The sequence below is a fragment of the Schistocerca cancellata genome, chromosome 6 (assembly GCF_023864275.1).
Source record: "Schistocerca cancellata isolate TAMUIC-IGC-003103 chromosome 6, iqSchCanc2.1, whole genome shotgun sequence".
Classification (NCBI taxonomy): Eukaryota; Metazoa; Arthropoda; class Insecta; order Orthoptera; family Acrididae; genus Schistocerca; species Schistocerca cancellata.
Window position 1 is genome coordinate 405,556,412 of NC_064631.1, and position 26,372 is coordinate 405,582,783.

General features: G+C 45.5%; 1 protein-coding gene across 1 annotated transcript in view; it reads right to left on the reverse strand.

The window, feature by feature from the left end:
- LOC126088353 (band 4.1-like protein 4) overlaps positions 1-26,372 on the reverse strand; it is a 561,066-nt gene that overhangs the window by 98,111 nt on the left and 436,583 nt on the right. Inside the window, exon 7 of the mRNA XM_049906490.1 lies at positions 16,511-16,598. Coding sequence (XP_049762447.1) covers positions 16,511-16,598 — 88 coding nt within the window. The remainder of the gene's footprint in view (positions 1-16,510; positions 16,599-26,372) is intronic.

Consider the following 26,372-nt stretch of genomic DNA (forward strand, 5'->3'; position numbering starts at 1 on the left):
AGGAGTAATGTTACAAGGTATTAAAAATCGGGGCAATGGTCCCTTACGAAGTCGCAGGTAAACGTATAAAATAGTATAAGGCTTTCAGATTTCAGTATCGATGTTGAAACATTAATGTTTCAATTCACAGCATCGATATTTTCTAAATATCGCTGATCATCGCCCATCCTTAATATCAACCGCTCTGCTCGGCTTTCCACGCAAATTCAAGAATTGTTTTTGGCAAGGTACGTGAATGTAGCAGGAGGTAATAAAAAATTCAGAAATTAAAATTTTGTGCCCAAATAGTTTCGAGTAAACCGAAATACCGCTAGGTGTCTCCTAATACTTCCTTCTTGAATCAGTGTGGCAAGTGACTGCGACATGAGTGATCTGCTTATTTGTTCCATGAATTTGAGGTTTTGTGAAGAGTGACATGGAATAGCACCATGTCATATAAAGTTTTATTTTAAACTTGGGAAAACATGTGCAGAAACACGCCAAATGTTGAAGCAAGCTTTCGGAGGCAACGCCTTAGGTCGAACAGACTTACGACTGGTGTAATGGTTTAAAACACGGGCGAACATCGACTGATGGTAATCGTTCCGATCGGCCGTCAGGTAGCATCGCACCAGAAGTAGTTCAGAAAGTGGGGAAGCTGATTCTGCAAGATCGTAGACTGACCATGGAAGGCCTCTGCAACACTTTGGGAACAGGGTATGCTACAAGAGAACGAAATCTGTGCGAAGACTGGAAGATGAAAAGGATCACGGTCAGCTTGCGTCACGAGTGCTTCAAGTTGATCAAAAGCGACCTGCTTTAAGCCGCTCCAAACTTTCTTTGAAAGGTTGTCACTGGGGACGAAAGTTGGGTGACCCTGAAAATAAGCAGCTATAGTCGCACTGGAAGGCCATACGGTCAATAAAGTGTTCTGCCGTGATCTTCGAAGACGTATAAGGGATGACCCGAAGAGAACGTGTCCACAGAAGTAGCTTTAAGAACCACAGAATGCACGACCGGATAGGGCCTACGTTATTCGCGATTTTTTTAAATACAGGCAAGAGAACAGTTGTTCTCTACCCATCGTACTAAGGAGACGCCATGTGACTTCTTCGTCTTCCCCAAGATTAAAATCAAGTTGAAACGAAGAAGATTGGACACAGTGGAAAAGATTCGAGCGGAAATACAGATGCTACAAAAGATTCTACAAAGACTGACTTCTAGGATGTACACTCCTGGAAATGGAAAAAAGAACACATTGACACCGGTGTGTCAGACCCACCATACTTGCTCCGGACACTGCGAGAGGGCTGTACAAGCAATGATCACACGCACGGCACAGCGGACACACCAGGAACCGCGGTGTTGGCCGTCGAATGGCGCTAGCTGCGCAGCATTTGTGCACCGCCGCCGTCAGTGTCAGCCAGTTTGCCGTGGCATACGGAGCTCCATCGCAGTCTTTAACACTGGTAGCATGCCGCGACAGCGCGGACGTGAACCGTATGTGCAGTTGACGGACTTTGAGCGAGGGCGTATAGTGGGCATGCGGGAGGCCGGGTGGACGTACCGCCGAATTGCTCAACACGTGGGGCGTGAGGTCTCCACAGTACATCGATGTTGTCGCCAGTGGTCGGCGGAAGGTGCACGTGCCCGTCGACCTGGGACCGGACCGCAGCGACGCACGGATGCACGCCAAGACCGTAGGATCCTACGCAGTGCCGTAGGGGACCGCACCGCCACTTCCCAGCAAATTAGGGACACTGTTGCTCCTGGGGTATCGGCGAGGACCATTCGCAACCGTCTCCATGAAGCTGGGCTACGGTCCCGCACACCGTTAGGCCGTCTTCCGCTCACGCCCCAACATCGTGCAGCCCGCCTCCAGTGGTGTCGCGACAGGCGTGAATGGAGGGACGAATGGAGACGTGTCGTCTTCAGCGATGAGAGTCGCTTCTGCCTTGGTGCCAATGATGGTCGTATGCGTGTTTGGCGCCGTGCAGGTGAGCGCCACAATCAGGACTGCATACGACCGAGGCACACAGGGCCAACACCCGGCATCATGGTGTGGGGAGCGATCTCCTACACTGGCCGTACACCACTGGTGATCGTCGAGGGGACACTGAATAGTGCACGGTACATCCAAACCATCATCGAACCCATCGTTCTACCATTTCTAGACCGGCAAGGGAACTTGCTGTTCCAACAGGACAATGCACGTCCGCATGTATCCCGTGCTACCCAACGTGCTCTAGAAGGTGTAAGTCAACTACCCTGGCCAGCAAGATCTCCGGATCTGTCCCCCATTGAGCATGTTTAGGACTGGATGAAGCGTCGTCTCACGCGGTCTGCACGTCCAGCACGAACGCTGGTCCAAATGAGGCGCCAGGAGGAAATGGCATGGCAAGCCGTTCCACAGGACTACATCCAGCATCTCTACGATCGTCTCCATGGGAGAATAGCAGCCTGCATTGCTGCGAAAGGTGGATATACACTGTACTAGTGCCGACACTGTGCATGCTCTGTTGCCTGTGTCTATGTGCCTGTGGTTCTGTCAGTGTGATCATGTGATGTATCTGACCCCAGGAATGTGTCAATAAAGTTTCCCCTTCCTGGGACAATGAATTCACGGTGTTCTTATTTCAATTTCCAGGAGTGTATTTACAAGGTGACAGAAACGCTGAGATCGGCATAGTTTCAACAACGGGAACTACTTCGAAGGTGATGGTGCAGAATGCGATCTAGGTATGGCGTAATCCACTTTCCAGACACATTAAATCCAAAAGCCTGAATAACCACCTTTTGCAGAGTGGGACGCTGCAAGACGTGCAGGAAGAGTGTCATTGAGTTCTGGAAGGTACCGACAGGGATGTGGACCCACGCCGACGTCAGCGCCGTATGTTGGTTGAGGATGCATAGGGCGAACACAGTGATCGAAGTGATCCGACAGATTCTCGATTGGGTTTAAATATGAGGAGTTTGGTGGCCGGGAGAATACCTAAACTCATACTAGTGCTCTTCGAACCAAGCGCGTGCAGTGTGAGCTGTGTGGGATGTTACACTGTCCTGCTGGCAGATGCCATTGTGCCGAGGAAAAAGAATGCGTGCAGGGGTGGACATACATACATACTCGTGTTGATGGATGGTGGCTTCCAGAATGACGAGACCACCCTAGGAATGACACGAAAACATTTCCCAAACCATAACGCTCCCTCTCTGACCTGGACGCTTCCGACGATTGTTCAGGATGTTTGCCGTCTGTCCTATGGAGCATAAAACGCGATTCATCTGGATGGACCACCTGTCGCCACTCCAATAATTGCGTGCAAATTCCAGCCTTTGTCGCCGATGAATAGCATTCAGCATGCGTGCATGTACCAGTCGCCTGCTGCGGAGACTCATACGCATGTTCGGTGCACGGCCGTTGAGGAGACACTGTTGGTAGTTCGTTGGTTCATTTAGGCGGTCAGTTGTTCAACAGTTGCACCTCTATTTGCCCGCACACGTCTCCGCAGCCGCCGTTCACCTCTGTAACCTATGGGCCGAGGTGCACCACAGTTGCCGCCGGTTTTGGTTAGCGCCATTTTTCCATGCACAATATACTTTAATCACGGCGGGAAGCGAACAGTTTACAAACTGAGCCGTTTCGGAAATGCTTCCACCTTTGACCCGAAAGCCAATCATCATGCCCTTTCGGACCTCAGATAAATCGCTGCGTTTCCGCATTACTACAACAACTGCTGTGTTTTCTACGTCTCCCGGCACACTTTATACAGGGTGTTACAAAAAGGTACGGACAAACTTTCAGGAAACATTCCTCACACACAAATAAAGAAAATATGTTATGTGGACATGCGTCCGGAAACGCTTAATTTCCATGTTAGAGCTCATTTTAGTTTCGTCAGTATGTACTGTACTTCCTCGATTCACCGCCAGTTGGCCCAATTGAAGGAAGGTAATGTTGACTTCGGTGCTTGTGTTGATATGCGACTCATTGCTCTACAGTACTAGCATCAAGCACATGAGTACGTAGCATCAACAGGTTAGTGTTCATCACGAACGTCGTTTTGCAGTCAGTGCAATGTTTACAAATGCGGAGTTCGCAGATGCCCATTTGATGTATGGATTAGCACGAGGCAATAGCCGTGGCGCCGTACGTTTGTATCGAGACAGATTTCCAGAACGAAGGTGTCCCGACAGGAAGACGTTCGAAGCAATTGATCGGCGTCTTAGGGAGCACGGAACATTCCAGCCTATGACTCGCGACTGGAGAAGACCTAGAACGACGAGGACACCTGCAATGGACGAGGCAATTCTTCGTGCAGTTGACGATAACCCTAATGTCAGCGTCAGAGAAGTTGCTGCTGTACAAGGTAACGCTGACCACGTCACTGTATGGAGAGTGCTACGGGAGAACCAGTTGTTTCCGTACCATGTACAGCGTGTGCAAGCACTATCAGCAGCTGATTGGCCTCCACGGGTACACTTCTGCGAATGGTTCATCCAACAATGTGTCAATCCTCATTTCAGTGCAAATGTTCTCTTTACGGATGAGGCTTCATTCCAACGTGATCAAATTGTAAATTTTCACAATCAACCTGTGTGGGCTGACGAGAATCCGCACGCAATTGTGCAATCACGTCATCAACACAGATTTTCTGTGAACGTTTGGGCAGGCATCGTTGGTGATGTCTAGATTGGGCCCCATGTTCTTCCACCTACGCTCAATGGAGCACGTTATCATGATTTCATACGGGATACTCTACCTGTGCTGCTAGAACATGTGCCTTTACAAGTACGACACAACATGTGGTTCATGCACGATGGAGCTCCTGCACATTTCAGTCGAAGTGTTCGTACGCTTCTCAACAACAGATTCGGTGACCGATGGATTGGTAGAGGCGGACCAATTCCATGGCCTCCACGCTCTCCTGACCTCAACCCTCTTGACTTTCATTTATGGGGGCATTTGAAAGCTCTGGTCTACGCAACCCCGGTACCAAATGTAGAGACTCTTCGTGCTCGTATTGTGGACGGCTGTGATAAAATAAGCCATTCTCCAGGGCTGCATCAGCGCATCACATTTTGAACATTTCCTGTAACAAAGTATTTGAAGTCACGATGGTACGTTCTGTCGCTGTGTGTTTCCATTCCATGATTAATGTGATTTGAAAAGAAGTAATAAAATGAGCTCTAACACGGAAAGTAAGCGTTTCCAGACACATGTCCACATAACATATTTTCTTTCTTTGTGTGTGAGGAATGTTTCCTGAAAGTATGGCCGTACCTTTTTGTAACACCCTGTATATCCTCCACTGCTAGTGCTGCCAGCTACTGTTTGTGAGCGGTTACTGCAGGTTGACGTCGAACATAGATGATGGTCACATTAATGTGATTGGTCAATGTAGTTTTAATTAAAATATTTCGAGAATTGATGATATTGTGGTCCTCATAACCAAAAATACGTATAACCATTTTCTCTGCACTTCACATTTCAGTAAGTTATATAGTCCGGTCAAAAATTTCTGACACTGATTTTGTTCCTGTCGCTTAAGTGATGTCAGCGCAATAGCTACGGTGGCAACTTGAACCAATAACTGTAACTTAAAACAACAGATGTGCTTGGACCAGTCAGTTGTGAGGAGACAACGTTAAGCGGTGGACATGCGGACTTAGTGCGTCAACGTTTCTGTACAAATTGCAGTGGAATAATATCACTGAATCAAGTGTACAAAATATTCCTCAAAATGTTTCGAATAGAATGGAAGTGTGTGAAAGTCTGTCCTGCGCATCTTCACTCCCGAACGAAAACAACAGCCTATGCATACCTCCCGCATTTTGATTGAAATGTTAAATGAGGAAAACTCTTTCTTGGAAAAACCATTACGTGTAACGAGAGTTAGTTTCATCGATACGAACCTACCACAAAACGACGAAATGCAGAATGGATATCGAAACCGAAGAAGGAGCGAATGTATTGCGCAAGTTGGACAGCATCTCAGAGAAGAAGTTTTATGACCGTTTCACATGGTTGTATGGACGTCCTGTGGGATTGTAGTCAAGTGGAGGGAGACCATGCAGAACTCTTGAACCATTAAAACCATCATAATTTTTTTTTAAAACTTTATTAATCTCATCCTGGAAACATCCCCCAGGCTGTGGCTAAGCCATATCTCCGCAGTATCCTTTCTTTCAGGAGTGCTAGTTCTGCAAGGTTCGCAGGAGAGCTTCTGTCAAGTTTGGAAGGTAGGAGACGAGGTACTGGCAGAAGTAAAGCTGTGAGGCCGGGGCGTGAGTCGTGATTGGGTAGCTCAGATGGTAGAGCACTTGCCCGCGAAAGGCAAAGGTCCCGAGTTCGAGTCTCGATCGGGCACACAGTTTTAATCTGCCAGGAAGTTTGATATCAGCGCACACTCCGCTGCAGAGTGAAAATCTCGTTCTGGAAACATCCCCCAGGCTGTGGCTAAGCCATGTCTCCGCAATATCCTTTCTTTGAGGAGTGCTAGTTCTGCAAGGTTCGCAGGAGAGCTTCTGTCAAGTTTGGAAGGTAGGAGACGAGGTACTGGCAGAAGTAAAGCTGTGAGGCCGGGGCGTGAGTCGTGATTGGGTAGCTCAGATGGTAGAGCACTTGCCCGCGAAAGGCAAAGGTCCCGAGTTCGAGTCTCGGACCGGCACACAGTTTTAATCTGCCAGGAAGTTTCATATCAGCGCACACTCCGCTACAGAGTGAAAATCTCATTCTGAAGTGCAGCTACTCACAGAGGTCCAGTGTGAGCTGCAATTATCGTATAGAAGCGAAACGTGGCAGAGATTCTAAAGCGTTAATGGGGAACCGGTTTACGGTGGAAAATAATTTCAGTTTTGAAGAGCAGGAGCGAATGTGGGACTGTGAATGCATGAAAGACGTATGAATGTTTCCATATGTAATGGATTAGAAACGGGCAGAAAAGGTCAAAGAGGGCAGAAGGCATAATGCTGAATTTATTATTAACCGCTGCTTACAAAATTTGTTCAATATGAGCATCGGAGACTTCGACGAGATGCTTTAAAGCGCCAAATTTGCAACTGGTGGTCCAAAATTGGAACTAATGTTATGCCAGCGTAAATCAGTTAAGCATTAACACATTAGTATACCTACCAAGTTTCGTTGCCGTACGATACTTACCTCCTTGAGTATCTGCAATTTAATTATAACCACCCGATGTAAGGTGAATGGTACCATTGCTACTGCATCTCCTTTTGGTGTGCATCTTTGAAAGAGAAATATGCGTGATTCTGCAAAAGGGGGTGGGAGGTATTTGGCAGCGTGCCTGAGACGCGCGCTCGGCGACGGCATTGTGCGCGCAGAGAGGCTGGTGAGAAGTGGATTTATCTGCGGCACAGCACAGGTGCGGGGTGTGGCCGAGCAAAAAGCCCGGCGTCGGGCGGATTAATGGCGCGCCGGCAGCCGGCAGGCGGCAGCTTCTTGCAGCGGCGATACGCATCGGCCGAGTCGCGCCCCGGTCGCCGCTCCGAGCTCGCGCCCAGCACCGCCGGTCCCTCCTCGGCCGCCTCGCCGGCGCGCCCCCCGCCCCACGTCACGAGCATAAATCGCGCCGCGGCGGTAGCAGGGCGGCCTCAATTTGTCAGGCGCGGTCAGCGGCGTGCATTATTCAAGAACACGCCGAGCCGGCCGCGGCCGCAGCCCCGGCCAGCGTCTGTCTCTCCTCCGCGCACAACCGCGGCTATCGCGTCCGGGCTAGGTACCTGCTAGCCTCGTTGCCTCTTTTCCATATCCATCGGCTCGGTCGCGATACTGACAAGCAGAGGCCATAAGCTGCGGCCAAATCGATGTCATCCGACTTCAGCATACACTATCTGACAAAAGTATCTGGACACCCCTACGTAATGCGGAACTTACCACTAGATGTCACGAGAGGTTCAAAAATGACTGTGAGCACTATGGGACTTAACTTCTAAGGTCATCAGTCCCCTAGGACTTTACTTAACCCTAACTAACCTAAGGACATCACACACATCCATGCACGAGGCAGAATTCGAACCTGCGACCGTAGCGGTCGCGCGGTTCCGGACTGTAGCGCCTAGAACCGCTCGGTCACTTAGGCCGGCCTGTCGCGAGAGGTCGGGCCCGCTAGTATAAAAGGAGGCGGAGGGTACTGTGCTGTCATTAGAGAAGCAACAGTAGCAGAATGTCTCGCTTAGTGACCTCGTGACTCAGTGACTTCGAACGTGGACTCTCACTCTATATCTACATCTACATAAAAACTCCACAAGCCAAAGTACGATATGTGGCGGAGGCTACCCTGTGCCACTACTGGTCATTTCCTTTCCTGAAACTTCCTGGCAGATTAAAACTGTGTGCCCAGCCGAGACTCGAACTCGGGACCTTTGCCTTTCGCGGGCAAGTGCTGTACCGACTGGGCTACCCAAGCACGACTCACGCCCCGTCCTCACAGCTTTACTTCCACCAGTACCTCGTCTCCTACCTTCCAAACTTCACAGAAGCTCTCCTGCGAACCTACAGAACTAGCACTCCTGGAAGAAAGGATATTGCGGAGACATGGCTCAGCCACAGCCTGGGGGATGTTTCTAGAATGAAATGTTCACTCTACAGCGGAGTGTGCGCTGATATGAAAGTTCCTGGCAGATTAAAATTGTGTGACGGGCCGAGACTCGAACTCGGGACCTTTGCCTTTCGCGGGCAGCTGTGAGGAAGGGGCGTGAGTCGTGCTTGGGTAGCTCTGTCTGTAGACGACTTGCCCGCGAAAGGCAAAGGTCCCGAGTTCGAGTCTGGGCCCGGCACACAGTTTTAATCTGCCAGGAAGTTTCCTATCAGCGCACACTCCGCTGTAGAGTGAAAATTTCATTCTATTTCCTTCCCTGTTCGACTCGCAAACAGATCGAGGGATAAACGACTGTCGATATACCTTCGTATAAACCCTAAGTTCTCGTATCTTATCTTTGTAGTCCTTGCGCGAAACGTGTATTTGTGGCTGTAGAACTCTTCTGCAGTCGGTTTCAAATGCCGACCCTAAATTTCCTCAGTAGTGTTCCTCGAAAACAACTTCGCCTTCCTCTCAGGGATTCCCATTTCAGTTCCCGAAGTATCTCCCTAACACTTGCGTGTTTTCGAACCAGTGCGCCTCTTAATTACTTCGACGTCTTCCTTTATCCAATCTGGTGCGGATCCCAAATACTCGCGCATAGGCCTACTCAAGGTCGCACTACCGTTCTATATGCGGCCTTGTTTACAGATGAACGACACTTCCCCAAAATTCTGCAATAAACCGCAGTCGCCGGCCGGAGTGGCCGAGCGGTTAAAGGCGCTACAGTCTGGAACCGCACGACCGCTACGGTCGCAGGTTCGAATCCTGCCTCGGGAATGGATGTGTGTGATGTCCTTAGGTTAGTTAGGTTTAAGTGGTTCTAAGTTCTAGGGGACTTATGACCACAGCAGTTGAGTCCCATAGTGCTCAGAGCCATTTGAACCATTTTTTTAAACCGCAGTCCACCATTCGCCTTCCCTACCACAATCCTTACATGCTAGTTACATTTCATATCGCTTTGCAACATTACGCCCAGAGATTTAAATGACGTGACTGTGTCAAGCAGCACACTAAAAATGCTATAGTATCACGGGTTTATTTTTCCTACTCATCCGCATTAACTTACGTTTTTCTACATTTAAAGCTAGCTGCCTTTCATCACACCAACTAGAAAATATATCTAAACCATCCTATATCCTTCTACAGTCACCCAACCTCGACATCTTACCGTACACCACAGCATCATCAGCAAACAACCATCGATTGCAGTCCACCCTGTCCGCCAGATCATTTATCTACATAGAAAATAATAGTGCTCCTGTCACACTCTCCTGGCAGATTCCTCAAGATTTCCTTGTCTCTGACGAACGCTCGCCGTCGTGGACAACATACCGGGTTTTACTATTTAAGAAGTCTTCGAGCCACTCACATATCTGGGGACCTAGTCCATATGCTCGTACCTTCGTTAACAGTTTGCAATGGGGCACCGCGTGAAGTTGGATTCATTGGAAGTCAACGAGTAACGAATTCATCACGAACATTTCAAACCTTCTAAACTAGCACAAGTCGACTTTTCGTGATGTGACTGTGAAGTGGAAGCACAAAGGAACGACCACAGCTAAACCAAGACCAGCCATACCTCACGTACTGACGGGCAGGGATCGCTGAGCGTTGCCAACGGTGATTGTAAAAAATGGTGTAAAACCAGTGGTAGGAAACTCTTACGAATTCCAAAGTAACAGTCGAACTAGCGCAGCGACTGCCCGTAGGGAGTTAAAAAGAATGGGGTACTTTTCATGAGACTCAAATGTCTATAGTCAGTGCTAAACAACGCTTGAGTTGGTCCAAAGAACGACGCTACTGGACATTGGATGACTAGAAACGAGTGATTTGGAGCGATGAATCACGCCCCTGTAAATATCCTACGGTAAGGTTTAGATTTGGCGAATGCCTGGAGAATGTTAATGGCCATTGCGTGTAGTGCCAGCAATGAACTACGGAGGAGGTGGTGTTACGGTAAGTGGGAGTTCTTCTTGGTTAGGGTGTGGTTAAGAAAATGCTAAATGCAGAAGCATACGAACATATTGTACACCATTCTGTACTGCTTATAGAGGAGTTTGGAGACGATGGTAGTCTGTATCATCATGACAATGCACCCTGTCATACAGTAGCACGTGTGAGGTAGTGGTTTGTGGACAATGACACTCCTGAAATGAGCCTGCACAACGTCCATACCTGTGCCCAATGGAACGCCTTTGGGATGAGTCGAAACATCGACTTCACTCCAGACCCTATCGTCCAAAATCATCTCTGGTTCCGGATCGTAAGGAGGGTCGGGCTGCCATTCCTCCAAAGGCAAAGGTGGATAAACCCGCTATTAATGTATAGTGATACGTGTCGAGAGGCTTTTGATCAGACAATGTGTTAGTCGGCAGCTACTCGAGTGTAGTTCCTCTGAAAGGTATAAGGTCGCCACGTTCCGTGATTGAAAACCTGACGGTGAAACGTCACGGCGCAGGATCCGTTTTGTATCAGGTGACAGGGTGTCACAAGGGGAGCATGCACCTCACAGGTCACATACGTTACCCATCTGTCACACGATACATGTAGTGAAAGGTGTGTGTATATAATTTTAATGGTAATTTTCTTGTTTTTGGATGACTTAGGACGTGCATGTAATATTTGTATTGTTTTGTTATGTCGTGCAGCCTCGTCACACACACTACGAAGATAAGCAGGTGTTACGTGCTGATCGTGAGAAGAGGACAAGGGAGTTTTAGTGGGATGTCCTGGCAATGAGAGTGAACAGGAAGGACGCAGAACATTGACCTCTTACGAATTATTTTATTGATCTGATGGAAGATACTGTAAGTAAGCTGTTTAGGTTTTTATGTTGGTAACGCCACGTAGCGCTCTGTATTAATATCGCTGACTGCGCTGTGTGCAGTCTGTGGCTGAGTGGACTCGTTGTTGGAAGTTAGTCGTGTAGTGTTGGGCAGCTGGATGTGAACAGCCAGTAGTGTTGGGCTGTTGGAGGTGAGCCGCCAGCAGTGGTGGATGTGGGGGGAGAGATGCAAGAGTTGTGAGAGGTTACTACGAGCGATCGATCTGGACGTGTGTCCGTCAGAAAAAAGGAAATTTGTAAAACCGGATGAACACTATTAAGGTAACTACATTGTTTGTTCTCTATCAAATGGTTCAAATGGCTCTATGGTTGTGAGCACTATGGGACTTAACATTTGAGGTCATCAGTCACCTAGACTTAGAATTACTTAAACCAAACTAACCAAAGGACATCACACACATCCATGCCTGAGGCAGGATTCGAACCTGCGACCGTAGCAGCAGCACGGTTCCGGACTGAAGAGCCTAGAACCGCTCGGCCACGGCGGCCGGCTGTTCTCTATCATAATCTTTCATTTGCTAACTATGCCTATCAGTAGTTAGTGCCTTCAGTAGTTAGAATCTTTTATTTAGTTGGCAGTATCGGAGCTCGCTGTATTGCAGTAGTTCGAGTAACGAAGATTTTTGTGAGATAAGTGATTCATGAAGGGTATAGGTTATTGTTAGTCAGGGCCATTATTTTGTAGGGATTACTGAAAGTCAGATTGCGTTGCGCTAAAATATCGTGTGTCAGTTTAGACATGATCAGAATAAGTAAAGATAAGACACTCTCAGTAGCTACGTTTAGTTTTGCCCACCTGTTTGAAAATCAAATGACATAAGAGTTTTTCCAGCACTGTCGCTCTTAATTTTCTATGTGGACGTTTCAATATTATTATTACAAATGGAATATTATCATTATGCTTTGAATGAGACAGATTTACTAAGATAGGTACCGTTTTGAGGAGATTGAGATAAATAAATGAACATATTTTACTTCGTTGTGGCAGCATTTAGTTATGAATTCTTGGTTCAACACAGACATCCAAATTAGGAATTTCTTGCTTTTCACAGTCAGTGTTCATGGATTTGAAAAGACAAAAAGAATTTAATCATTAGAATGCTCTGTCGCAAGTGTCTTGGGGCGTCCTGTAGCGACTCGCTGCGGCTATGAACTGTCTCAGACCCCACAGCAGACTGGCCGCACGCAGCCGCTGGGATTCCGCGGTCCTTTGCGTGGCACCTCCGATGTTCTTTGCCAGTCGAGTCGGTTTACGTGGCCCAGCTCCCGCTGCCCCTCGTGCTCCTTGGCTTCCCCTGCCCTCCCTTCCCCGCCGCCGGCACTTGGCGGCTCCATTTGATCTGCAGGAGGACTGCTCGGAACTAACCCCGCAAAGGCCAGGGGGGCTAAGAGGCAGGTCAGCTCCTTTGAGCGCGGGGCGCTGGACGGCTGATGCCTGATGAGGAAGCCTGCCGTGTGCGGGCCGTAAGGAACGCCCACGCCACACCGACCACGGCACTCGTTCTCACCGGCACGGGCCCAGAGGTTCGGAGGGAGGAAAAAATATAATCTATATACATTCGGATATGGACACTTTGGGTCGCGGGTCCTATTAAATCTTCGAGGGGTTTACAAATACACACTGGTTTCCACAATATAGCGAAGCTACAAAATCAGAGGGTAACGTAATTTGGATTTATTACTACAGTCTTGTTTTAAGGAAGTGTCACACGCAAACTAGTGGCTTTACAGTATCTATACAAGGTGAGTCTAAGAAGTTTCTGCAATTCATTTATTTTTTCGTCTACATGAATGCTACTCCCTTCAAAATAATCCTTATTATGTATTATACACTTATGCCAGAGCTTTTTCAAATCTCCGAAACAGGTCTGGAATATTACCTTTGCAAAAGCTGCTAGCTTTCTCAGCAATGCTTTTTTAATCTCACCTCTGACTGTCAGATGACGCCTATGTAAGGTTTACTTTACTTTTGGGAACACAAAAAGTCGAATTGGACCGTATCTGCCGAATATGGAGGTTGAGGCGTCATTACAGTATTGTTTTTCAGCAAAGATTCACGAACAAGCAACAACTTACAAAGCGGTGCAAAAACCATGAAGCGTTTCACTATAAATCCGGTATTTTTTTTTCGAATTCCTCGACGCAGACAGCATTGAAATTTTAAGTGCTACTTCTTATTGACCTTTCGACCTTGTGGGAAGAACTCATGGTGCATTACACGGACAAAATCGAATGACACAGTGAGCGTAACTTTCACATTCGAGTGGCCTTGTTGAGTTTCTTCCAGCCTTGGCGATGCTGAATGCTTTCACTGACACGACTGAACCTTAATCTACACGTCATATCCATAAACCTGTATCTCATCATCTGTTATGACACGTTTCAGTAGTTCTGCTTCGTTCTTGACTTCATCTAGCGCCTCTTGAGCACTCGCTACTGGTGTTGCTAGAAATTCAACAATTTTCGAACAAGTTTTGCCGCTCACACGTTTCATATCCAAAAAATTTCATGTGCCAACTGATACGCCAGCATCATCATCATCGACTTCTCTGAAGGGGATTCAAGGCTCTTTCATAATAATATCTTCCACTTTTTCATTGGTTGATGATGTGCTAGGGCACTCGTCATCCTTAACGTTTTCACCTCCTTCTTCGAAGCAGATTGATTTACTCATAACAGACACCCGAAAGCACTATTTAACATTTCTAAAACTTTCCTGCACTTCATTCTATTCTTACAACAACATTTCATGCAAATTCTATGATCCATTTTTATACAAAATAAAGAATCGCTTATGCTGCAATAACACATGTACCCTTTTTGACAGCTGTCAGCAGAATAAATATGCGATATGACTAGTACTATAAAACAGTTTTAAGACATGGTTACCAACAGAACAACTAAAAAATCACGCTAATTGGACTGTAATGACATGCTAAATTACAAAAATACCTTAACTTCTTACACAGATATCGTACATTCGATGGAAATATGCGTTTAAGCTGGTACTTTACAGCCGGCAGCCAGCTAGATCTAATGGTATCTGTCTAGGGATCTTCTTTTTGGGGGGTAGGGAGGTGGGAAAGAAGAGGGGAAAGGGAGGTGTAGATTAGCACAATGAAGGCAAGACAAAGTAAAAGATGGTAGATATATAAATATTAATGTCTGTCATCTTTAATTCTGCTATCACTTTCTAAACACAAGTTCGTCGTGTAAAAGGCAGCCCACACAGAATGATCAAGCGCTACACTGCAGTCCGATGACCGGTATTTTGAGTTACTTTTTCAAGGGTTTCTGTGTGTTAGTGAAAACTCTAGCCAGGAGACGCATGGAAAGAGAACTGCTTCACCAGACAATACTGTCCTAAGCAGACATACCCTGCCTAACAGTAATACTCTGGACGTCTTGCGATAGGATGTTATAAGTCAAATGGACTCAATCCAAGGTTTCTTGTTGCCCTACAGAGACGATAGTACTACAACGCCCATGTCAAAGGCAGGCGACAAACTGATGACTCGAAGGAACATGGAATTTTGTGTGTGTGTTCTTATTGTGGGGAGAGAGGGTGAGAGGGCACAGTAAGACAAGTTGCTAATAAATAATTCTGTTGGTGAGACAAGGAATTCAAGCTTGTCATTCACATGTACGTGCCCCCCCTACAGAACGGTTTGACCACGAACACATTGCTAGAGCTCCATGATATAGACTGCTGCCAGGTCTTCTCTGACCATTCCATCCATATACGTACAACTAGCTTAACTGACCAAGAGAGGCAACTTATCACCGGAGAGTTGACTATTTCTCAGTCACTGAATAACGTTCAAAAGGTTATATGTCGTTTGGTTTTGTGTTTACAGTGTATACTGCTCTTATAGTACACATTTTGTAACACTGCAAGGTATACACAATGTGATCAAAAGTATCCGGACTCGCCCAAAAACATGCGTTTTTCATATTAGGCGCATTGTGCTGCCACCTACTGCCAGGTACTCCATATCAGCGACCTCAGTGGTCATTAGACATCGTCAGATAGCAGAATGGGGCGCTTCGCAAAACTCACGGACTTCGAACGTGGTCAGGTGATGGGGTATCACTTGACTGACAAAGACCGCCGACAGTTGAAGAGGGTTGTAATGTGTAATAGGCAGACATCTATCCAGACCATCACACAAGAGTTCCAAACTGCATCAGTACTATAAGTACTGCAAGTACTATAAGAGTTAGGCGGGAGATGAGAAAACTTGGATTTCATTGTCGAACGGCTGTTCATAAGCCACGTATCACGCCGGTAAATGCCAAACGACGCCTCACTTGGTGTAAGGAGCGTAAACATTGGACGATTGATCAGTGGAAAAACGTTTTGTGGACGCGACGAATCACGGTACACAATGTGGCCACCCGATGTCAGGGTGTGGGTTTGGCGAATGTCCAGTAAACGTCACCTGCCAGCGTGGGTAGTGCCAACAGTAAAATTAGGAGATGATGGTGTTATGGTGTGGTCGTGTTTTTCATGGAGGGGGCTTGCACCCCTTGTTGTTTTGCGTGGCACTATCACAGCACAGGCATACATTGATGTTTTAAGCACCTTTTCGCTTCCCACTGTCGAAGAGCAATTCGGGGGTGGCGATTACATCTTTCAACACGATCGAGCATCTGTTCATAATGCTCGGCCTGTGGCGGAGTGGTTACAGAACAATAACATCCGTGTAATGGACTGGCCTGCACAGAGTCCTGACCTGAATCATACAGACCATCTTTGGGACGTTTCGGAACGCCGACTTTGTGCCAGGCCTCACCGACCGATATCGATACCTCTCCTCAATGCAGCACTCCGTGAAGAATGGGCTACCATTTCCCAAGAAACGTCTGTGTGAGTGTGTGTGAGTGAGTAGGTGGGTGGGTTTTATATGGGGAAAGATGGTGTTCGGGAACAGCAAGGCAGGCTTCTAAGAAATAATTCTGTCAGTGAGATATTAGAGAAAGCAGCTGTTTGCTGTAGACTGGAAGGCTGTATTCGAATGCTGTAAGAAGGCTGCCCATTTTGTTTGCCTGAGAACGGTGTTTATTATAGGGAAAAGTTACTTACCAGCACAGGATGCAAGTCTACGCCGTACATCTCCAGCCACTTCACTTTGTCCAGGTAGTTCAGCTCCGCCACTGCTGGTAGCTGACCTCTGCAAGCGGACACAAACAGATTACCGTCGGAACTACCGGTAATGTGGCTATGTTTTGTGAAGAGTATTGAAAATAGTTTAGACAATGCAGGAACATGTTTTGTAAAGGAAATTATCTGTCTTCAAAAACATTGCGTCTCTGAATTAGCTTATAGGTATATAATGAGGGATCTCATTTAATTAAAGCCCACAAAAACATAGTTAGAAATGTAACTTGCTTTCATCTGTGTGAATTTCGGTAAAAGATTAGATTTATCATATAATGGAAATTAATTTTTGTAGAGCCTTTGCGGCACACCAACACTAAACCACTTGTGACTTTTCAGTAACTATCTCTTGTAACATGTTATTGCTTACTATCTCACGTTGTCACAGAAGTCTTATTTTTATGATTTTTCATATTTTGTTGCAGATAACATCAGTGCACTTAATAGAATTACGAAGACATCTCTGTAGAACTTGAATAAACAACAAAATTATATATCCTATGAATAATCAGAAACACAAGAAGTAAGTTTCATTATAAAATGGAGCTCTTTGCAGTGACAAGAAATGTAAATCTCATGAAGATTGCAAATACGCCACACAGCAAATAAGTTTTAGTTTAGCAACTTAGAACTCCAGAAAACAAAAATTGTAGTACAAAATACATATTAAAATGATTATAATCATCAAAATAGCACAGGTAGCAAATTATCTACCGAAGGTTATATCAACCAAGAACTGTAATAAGCTGGTTAGTTTCAAACATATATTTTCGTTTAATTATTTAGGGTGCAATCTTGTAGCGTATCTTGGATGTCAGTCTTAATCTGGGGACCTAATTAGAATAGCGTTTATTTTGAGTTGTGTCACTGCAGATTGCAAAGAAGTACTTTCAAACTGGCTCAAAGCAAAAAACATATTTTGGGGCACAAACTATAGCGACAACTTCATTTTGTTTGAAAATTTTAATCATTAATCTGTAGTACGTTGGTTCATCTTTGTAGGGCGATTAACGTAAAACATTCGTTTAATTGAGACGATTGGATTGTATCAGTGTCAGTATCATGGTCTCACGGTTACCAGTGGCATACTTCAGGTCATTAAATACATTGATTAGTGCAGCATTGGTACGACTAACGTGGCCAGCCTCATACAAATCTACCCACGAAACATGCTTGGCAAGGCGCTAAAGGATACGTGTAGACTCATTATTGGTTGTTTGAAACCTACGCCACTTGCACTACTGTACCAGCAGGCATAGCGCAACCAGATATTCCTCATGAAGTATCCACCAGTGCGGAGAGAACACATCAGGCTCATCAGGAAAACCATCTACTATATGGGCACTTTCCAGCAGCCCCAAGGTTGAGATCCAGAAGTTCGCCCTGTACCACTTCAGTCTTGCAAACAACAGCGGTTACGGCTAGAAAACAAATGTGGATTTCTTGATTCGGAAATAACTGTACTCGGCCTCTCCTTTCGATAACCCTCTCATCTGATGACAGAGCTGAATCGTGCGGTCATTCAGGCGTCGTCGTCTGGATTTGGAACATCGAGGGGTAATCTTCAGCCTCAACTATGCACTGCATCTTGCATAGAAGAAGAGCTTCTGCTTGTGACTTCTAGTACAATTGAAGTTACTTAAGGTTGGTCAATAGTAGCTAACTTGATAATTCTTTCTTTTATTTCTTTTAATGGTAATTACTATGTAGTTTATTTGTTTCTGTCTAGAGTAAGTAAAAAAACTGGTATCAGACATTTAATTACTATGTACTTTATTTGTTTCTGTCTAGAATAAGTAAAAAAAAACTGGTATCTGACATTTATATGAAGCTGAGGGAGAAGTTTTTAAAGTGTACCTCCGGAGCACGGCATTGGATGGAAAGAAAGGTGAACCATCGCAAAACCGGAAAAGAAGAAGCTGGAAATATTTGGTGTCACTACATTTAAATTTTAAAATTTAAATGGACAGATAAAGTATGAAATGAAAAAGTAATAAAGAGAAAAGAGGAGGGAGAAAGTCAACAGTGAAGAACTTTATCAGAAATAGGGACAGGTATGTACCATATACGCACAATATCATCCAGAGTTTGTTGGTTTTGCAATGAATAGTAGAGGGAAAAATGGAAAGGAAAGAAAAGAACGTGCAAAACATTTCATGCTGATTGTATTAATTACCTAGGGGTGGATAGATCAGTACAAGGAAGGAACAGATGGACACCACCGAGCCTTTAGGAAGATAGATATTTCTACAGACAAGAGACCGCCGGTAGTCTAACATAAAACTTATATAATTTATTATTATTTTTAAAATCAGAACACTCACGTTTAAGAACAAAAAAATCACTTAATAAAAGCAATGAGTCAGCAAAAGAAACGCATGTGATGAAACCTATTCAGTGCAGTGAGGCACAACTGGGGGCTTATTCAAAACAGCGGCGCCACCATTGCTGACACGGCTCATGGTCGTATGTTATTATAAACGCTCAGTGAATACATCACTCAGCCGTAGCGAACACGAGTTTTAGTAGGCCGTTAGGAGAAATGTTGATTCTGGTCGCAGCGGTGTTGGCTCAGAAAATACCACGTCTGAACAAACAAGAAAGATCCCCTGTTGCCCGCGCCTCTTACTCTCGCAACCCGCGCAGCAAAGCTGCCAGCGTGGCGGCCTACGCAGACTGCTTCTAAAGTACGTATCGTGAATCTGAGTCCGCTTGTTGAGGAGAAGAAGCGGCAATATCGAAATGCGGCAGCACATGCTGTGTATACTAGAAAATTTCTGGTGCATCAATAACTCTAATTCTTGATGTTTAACAGAAGTCTGCGCGTTTGCAAACGACTGTATAACAAAAAGCATTCTGTTACTGCGTTTGGCTGGTAATAGAGAAATCCTTGTGTCGCTATCTTGTTAAATAACCTATAGAGGTACTTCTGGCAGATCCACCTCCGTCACTTTTTTGTCGTATTCAGATGTAGTGCTGCAGTGCGGACAAATGTAGCGATAGCAAGCTTAGTACCGACACTGCCAGATTCTTTGCAGAAGCTACAACGTTGAAAGGCAAATGAAGACAGCAAAATATTGCTACCTTATCTAAACACAGTTCTGTTGCGCCAACGACCTTTGCTGTGGAGAAATGCAGTGAGTAAACGAACATCGAAGGTTAGTTGTTTTTAAGTGCGTGGAGTGGTTCTGAGCACTATGGGACTTAACATCTGAGGTCATCAGTTCCCTAGAACTTAGAACTACTTAAACCTAACGAACCTAAGGATATCACACACATCAATGCCCCAGGCAGGATTCGAACCTGCGACCGTAGCGGTCGTGCGGTTCCAGACTGAAGCACCTAGAACCCCTCGACACAGCGTCCGGCATTTTAAGTGCCTGTATGGCGTGTGAGGTTAAGATGGAAGGTCAGTTGCAGTGGTTGTATAGCATCGTAGGACTTATGCTGAAAGAATAAAATATAGCAAATGGGAATTTTATTTCAAAGGGAAAGCTTGTTATTGCAGATGCTAAGGAAGAGAAGCAGAAGCTACACATGTACTTTGGGGGAACTTCTCTTAATAAATATCCGATAGTTAGTTGTATTTTTCACATGCATACGAGCAACAACGGGGAATTCACAGTTTCAAGTGAAACATACAAGAGCCATTTCATGTATCCAATTTTCATAATTAATAAATGACTAAATTTTGTGTCGAAACTGTGAGGAGCACCAGATGGTTTTCTTGTGCAGTTATTGACTCAAAGGCAATACAATAATATTGAACAGTAAACACAAATTTTCGAAAAACATACCAAATAAATGCTCTCTTTGGAGTTGTGGATGTAGTATTTTTGTATGGAGTTCTAAGCGAATGGCACTGTTGGTAATACGATCGTTCAATTCGCACCTTGTGATTGCTGTTAATTTGCAGTATCTTCATTTATTGGCTTCCAGATACTCTACTCGGACTGAGTAAAATAAGGACGGAGAGGCATAGCACAGCATTCAACAGTCGATGACCGATGTCACCTCCAGTGCCTTCTATGACATTCACCACTCTGCGTATAGGACCGCATTTGTGAGATTTATCACGTTACGAATAAAATGTGCATGGAGTGACTTTTTCTGAAAGAGCGTGCCCATTTCTGCAGTGAAACAAAACTCCTTCAGTAAGAGCAAAGAAAATGGTACAACCTGCCCAATATCAAGTAGGGGCCCAGCGAGCAAGCAGAAGTGCCGCAAGACGACGTGGCATGGTCTCGACTAACGTCTGAAGTAGTGCTGCAGGGAACTGAAACCATGAATCCTGCAGGGCTATCCATAAATCCGTAGGAGTACGAGGGGATGGAGATCTCTTCTGAACAGCATGTTGCAAGGCATTCCAGGTATTCTCAATAATGTTCATGTCTGGGGAGTTTTGTGGCCAGCGGAAGTGTTTAAACTCAGAAGTGTGTTCCTGGAGCCACTCTGTAGCAATTCTAGACGTGTGGAGTGTCGCATTGCCCTGCTTGAATTGCCCAAATCCTTCGGAATGTACAATGGACATGAGTGGATGCAGATGATCAGACAGGATCCTTACGTCTGACTTGTCAGAGGCGTATGTAGGTGTATCATGGGTCCCATATCATCCCAACTGCACACGCCCCAAACCACTACAGAGCCTTCACCAGCTTGAACAGTCCCCTGCTGACATGCATGGTCCATGGATTCGTGAGGTTGTCTCCATGCCCGTAGACGTCTTTCGACTTGAGGCTATTTGAAACGAGACTCGTCCGACCAGGCAACATGTTTCCAGTCATCAACAGTCCAATGCCGATGTTGACGGCTCCAGGCCAGGCGTAAAGATTTGTGTCGTGCAGTCCTCAAGGGTACAGGAGTGGGCCTTCGGCTCTGAAAGCCCGTATCGATGATGTTTCGTTGAATGGTTTGCACGCTGACACTTGTTGATGGCCCAGCATTGAAATCTGCAACAATTTGAGGAAGGGTTGGATTTCTGTCAAGTTTAACGATTCTCTTCAGTCGTCGTTGGTCCCGTTCTTGCAGGATCTTTTTTCGGCCGCAGCGAAGTCGGGGTTTTGATGTTTTATCAGACTCCTGATATTCACGGTACACTTGTGAAACGGCCGTACGGGAAAATCCCCACTTCATCGCTTCCTCGTAGATGCTGTGTACCATCGCTGGTGCGCTGACTATAACACCGCGTTCAAACTCACATAAATCTTGATAATCTGCCATTGTAGCAGCAGTAAACGATGTAAAAAATTGCGCCAGACACTTGTTGTCTTATGTAAGTGTTGCCGACCTCAGCGCCATATACTGCATGTTTACGTACCTCTGTATTTGAATAAGCATGCCTATGACAGTTTCCTTGGCGCTTCAGTGTATAATCTTAAAAAGTAATGGAAACTTTTAATTTTTTTCATTTGGCGACATTTCTGCATGGCAAACCCGATGTACGTGGTCAGGATGGGAAAAGGAGAGGTCCTGTTGCAGCGCCGGTTGGGGAGAGCTTTGGCAAGTGGACACTATAAAGGCGCAGCTTTCCCTCTCCCTCTTGCTGGTGTGAGGGCGCAGCGTCCAGCGGCTTTGCTTCCCATGGGACGGCCGCGCCAGTAGGAGCTCTACGACCCCCTCCCTCCCTCTACTTCTGTTAGCAGAGTCCCATCATCCGACAGCGTTCGGTCGGCCGGCGTTCTCCCGCCTCTGCCGCAAAACGCGCTGGTCCCACCGACAGCAGCTGCTGTTTCAGAACAGGAAGAAACAGACGCTTATGCGAGTAACATCGCCATGTTTATTCAGCTTGCCCTTTTCTCACGTGATATACTGCGAACTATAGATGAAGGGCAACAGCAAGATACCATATTCCTAGATTTTCGAAAAGCAACTGACACTGTGCTCTACTGCAGACTGCTAACGAATTGCAGATATGTGAGCGGCTCGAGGACTTCTCAAGTAATAGAACCTAGTATGTTGTCCCCGACGGCGAGTGTTCATCAGAGACATGGGTATTGTCAAGAGCGCCCCAGGGAAGTAAGAACTGCAATTATTTACTATGCACATAAATGATCTGGCAGACAGGATGGAGAGCCATCTGCGGTTCTTTGCTGATGATGCAGTAGTGCACCGGAAGGTGTCGAAGGTGAGTGTCTGTACGATGACATAGATGACATAGACAAAATTTCTAATTGGTGTGATGGAAGGCAGGTGGATCTAAATGTAGAAAAATGTATGTTAATTCGGATGGGTAGGAGAAACAAAGCCGTAACGTTCGGACACGGTGTTAGTAATGTCCTGCTTTGCAGTCACGTCGTTTAGATATCTGGGCGTAAAGTTGCAAAGCGATATCAAGTGGAAGGATCATGTAAGGATTCTGGTAGGAAAGGTGAATGATCAACTTAAGTTCATTGGGAGAATTTTAGGAATGTGTGGTTCATTTGTGCAGGAGACGCATATAGGGTGCTAGTGCGACCTGTTCTTGAGTAGTGCTCGAGTGTTGGAATATGCACCAAGTCGGATTAAAGGAAGACATTGAAGTAATGCTGAGCTGCCTGCTAGATTTGTTACGGTGGGTTCGAAAAACACACATGTGTTACGAAGATGCGTCGGAAACACAGATGGGAATCCCTGTAAGGAAGATGACGTTCTTTTCGAGGAACACTATTGAGAAAATTTAGAGAACCGGCATTTGAAGTGACTGCAGAACAATTCTGTTGCTGGTAACATCCATTTCGCGTAATGACCACGAAGATACGATACGTGAAATTAGGGCCCTTATGGAGGCATCTAGATAGTCGTTCTTCTCTCGATCTATTTGGCAATGGAACAGGAAAGCAAGCAACTAGTAGTGGTACAGGGTACCCTTCGCTACGCACCATATGGTGGATTGTGGAATATTTAAGTAGATTTAGACTTAGATGAAGGGAGCGATGAAGATATGAGTTATACGTCCCCGACGATGAATAGGTGATTGCAGATTGAGCAGGAGCACGGATTGGACGATGGCGGATATCGGCCGAGGGATTTGCAAAGGATCCAACCTGTCATTCACCTTAAAAGTATCAGGGAAACCAAAGAACATCAAAGTCCGTTAGAGCAGATGAGATGCGAATCCCGCACCTCCATAATGATTGTGCTACCTTAGTTTGAACAAATACATGGAGACAAGTATTGAACTATGTGAAACTAAATTCTCATAACTTCTGAACGGTTTGTGTTGATACGTTCAGAATGCACGGTTGGCCTCGGCGCATGATGGGAATGAGTATGCGAATGCAAGGTTTGGTTTAACGACGAAGCCCACTTTCATTTGGATGGGTTCGTCTACAAGCAAAAACTTTCAACAGGTGACTGTGTGGCATGCAGTGCCCAGTCACGGAATAATCGATGCAATATTCCTTGATGGCAAGGTGACTACCGAACGGTACGTGAAGGTTTTGGGATATGATTTCATCCCCATTTTCCAAAGTGTCCCTGATTTTGACAAGATGCGGTTCATGCAAGACGGAGATCGACCCCATCGAAGCACGAGAGTGTTTGATGTCCTGGAGGAGCTATCTGGGGACCGCATTCTGGCTCTGGGGCACCCAGAGGCCACTTGGTTGGGCCTCGATTGGCCGCCATATTCTCCGGATCTGAACACATGCGACTTTTTTGTGGGGCTATATTAAAGGCAAGGTGTACAACAATAACGCCAAAACCATTGTTGAGGTGAAAACACCCATTCAGGATGTCATCGACAGCATCGATGTTCCGGCACTACAATGGGTCATGCGGAATTTTGCTATTCTTATGCGCCACATCATCGCCAGCGATGTCAAGTATATCGAACATGTCATAATCTAAATCCGAATATCTATAGTGACGTTTACATGTTGAATAAAGTGTGTGCACGCCGTAGTTTGTAACTGATTTACGTTTTTTTTCATATAGTTCAATAATTGTCACCCTGTATATTCAGGGGAATACGTAGGCACATAAAACTACGTAATCAGAGGAGGATGGGGGGATTTGACGCAGCTGGTAACATAGCAAGCATCTTGCCACTTTCTAAGCTAGTATCCAGTTCATAATGATTGACCCTTTACTTTGAGCTCATATTCTGATCACATCGATACGTTATATCTTTCCGGAATCGTGGAAATGTCTAGTTTTATTTAGTGTAGGACTATTACATAGTAGTTAAAATGGGGTTGACATGCGTGATAATATTTAAGAGAAACCGTGTTTTTTCTAGCTTTTTTCGGTGAACGTCAACTTTAAGGATGCATAACAATCAGACCGTAATTAGGAGAAAAATTTCCTTTGCACGCTTTAAATATACAACCTTGTTCTGTTTACAGCCGGATTTTACTTATTTTCTGATCCCTCGTTTCATCACTATAATGTCAAACGTACAACGCTGCGATTATCTTACCATTGCAGCTGTTGCGACGGACAAGGCATTGGTGTTAAGCTTGAACATTTGTTGGTTACATCGTCTGTCTTTACTAATGAATACTTCTCGTGTTTGTCAGTTACGAATTTGTAAAGCCGCTGTGTTAGCAGCTGCAAAATATGCGAGGCTGCCGTGGAGCGTCGTTGTCACACCAGCGCACCGCCACTGTCGTAAAGCGCCATAAACGGCTGTTTATAAGCGAAGAACGGCAACTTCTAGTCGCATTCCAGTACAGCATTACCGACTTCAGTTTCTGTTGCGAGCAGAGGGAAATAATATTGAAAATTTCAAATAAATGTTCGATATGGAAGCAGCTCACAATAAACGAACATTTGTATAGCACATATCAACAGTAAACGGAAAAGTCGGTTAGTTGGGATAAATTTTGCAATAAAGAATGATGACTGAAATAAAACCTACCGTAATCACTTTGGCTGCTGGCTGGGGTCTCGCTGCTGCTACTGCAGTCGTCTACGTGGATCAGCAACGGTTGTATTGCTATGTCAAGACAGTGGGCACTTTGTGCATAACTATTTTCAAGTTTGTGTACGTGACTCACAGAATTCCTCTAGACACTTTGGAGAACACTTTGGAGAGCGGAGCGACCCAACTGTGAAGTATCATTTATTTTAAAATTCTTGTCCTCCTTTGCTATCTTGTCCTTGAAAGATGCCCAAATAATTTCAATGGCGATCAATTCGTAGCGCGCTACAGGCAACCACAGAAGTTTAATTTCCTTGTCCACTGATCGCAATATGCTTTTCAAAAGGTATGCCAGCGCCCTGAAATGCGGTCGCGCGTGTTCCAGTAAGGCCAGCCTCAGTAAATTCCTCATATGATGTGGCATTAGATGGAGGCTCTACATTATTGCTTTCCATCCATTCAACAATAGAATCATTCCTCCATTTCTTAGATTGATTTCGTGATACTGGATTTATCATTGTGAGATATGGAGCCTGATCCTAAACAATCGCAGATCTGTTTGGTAATTTTTAGAGAACGCTTCGTAGTGTCTAGCATTCACTTCAGAATGATAATCTGCACTTCCTTTTTGTCAATTAAACGTAAGTTAGCATTTTGCACGAACTCATCTTTGTTCCCAGTGTAGCACTTTATAATCCTTTTTCCAGAACCGGACGGTGCTTGAATTCCTCTTTTCCAGCCATTGCACTCTTGAACACTTCCCCGTATAATAGTATACGTTTTATAATGCGTAAGGAATTTTTTGTTCCTGTCAGACAAATTTCCTGGAATGATTTGCACCACACCAACTCAAATCAGTGTAATAAATAGTCCATCCAGTGTTGCTCAGGTGTCTTATTTACCGCAAAACTCGTCTCTTTTTCTCATTTTCCAGCAGCACGCGTC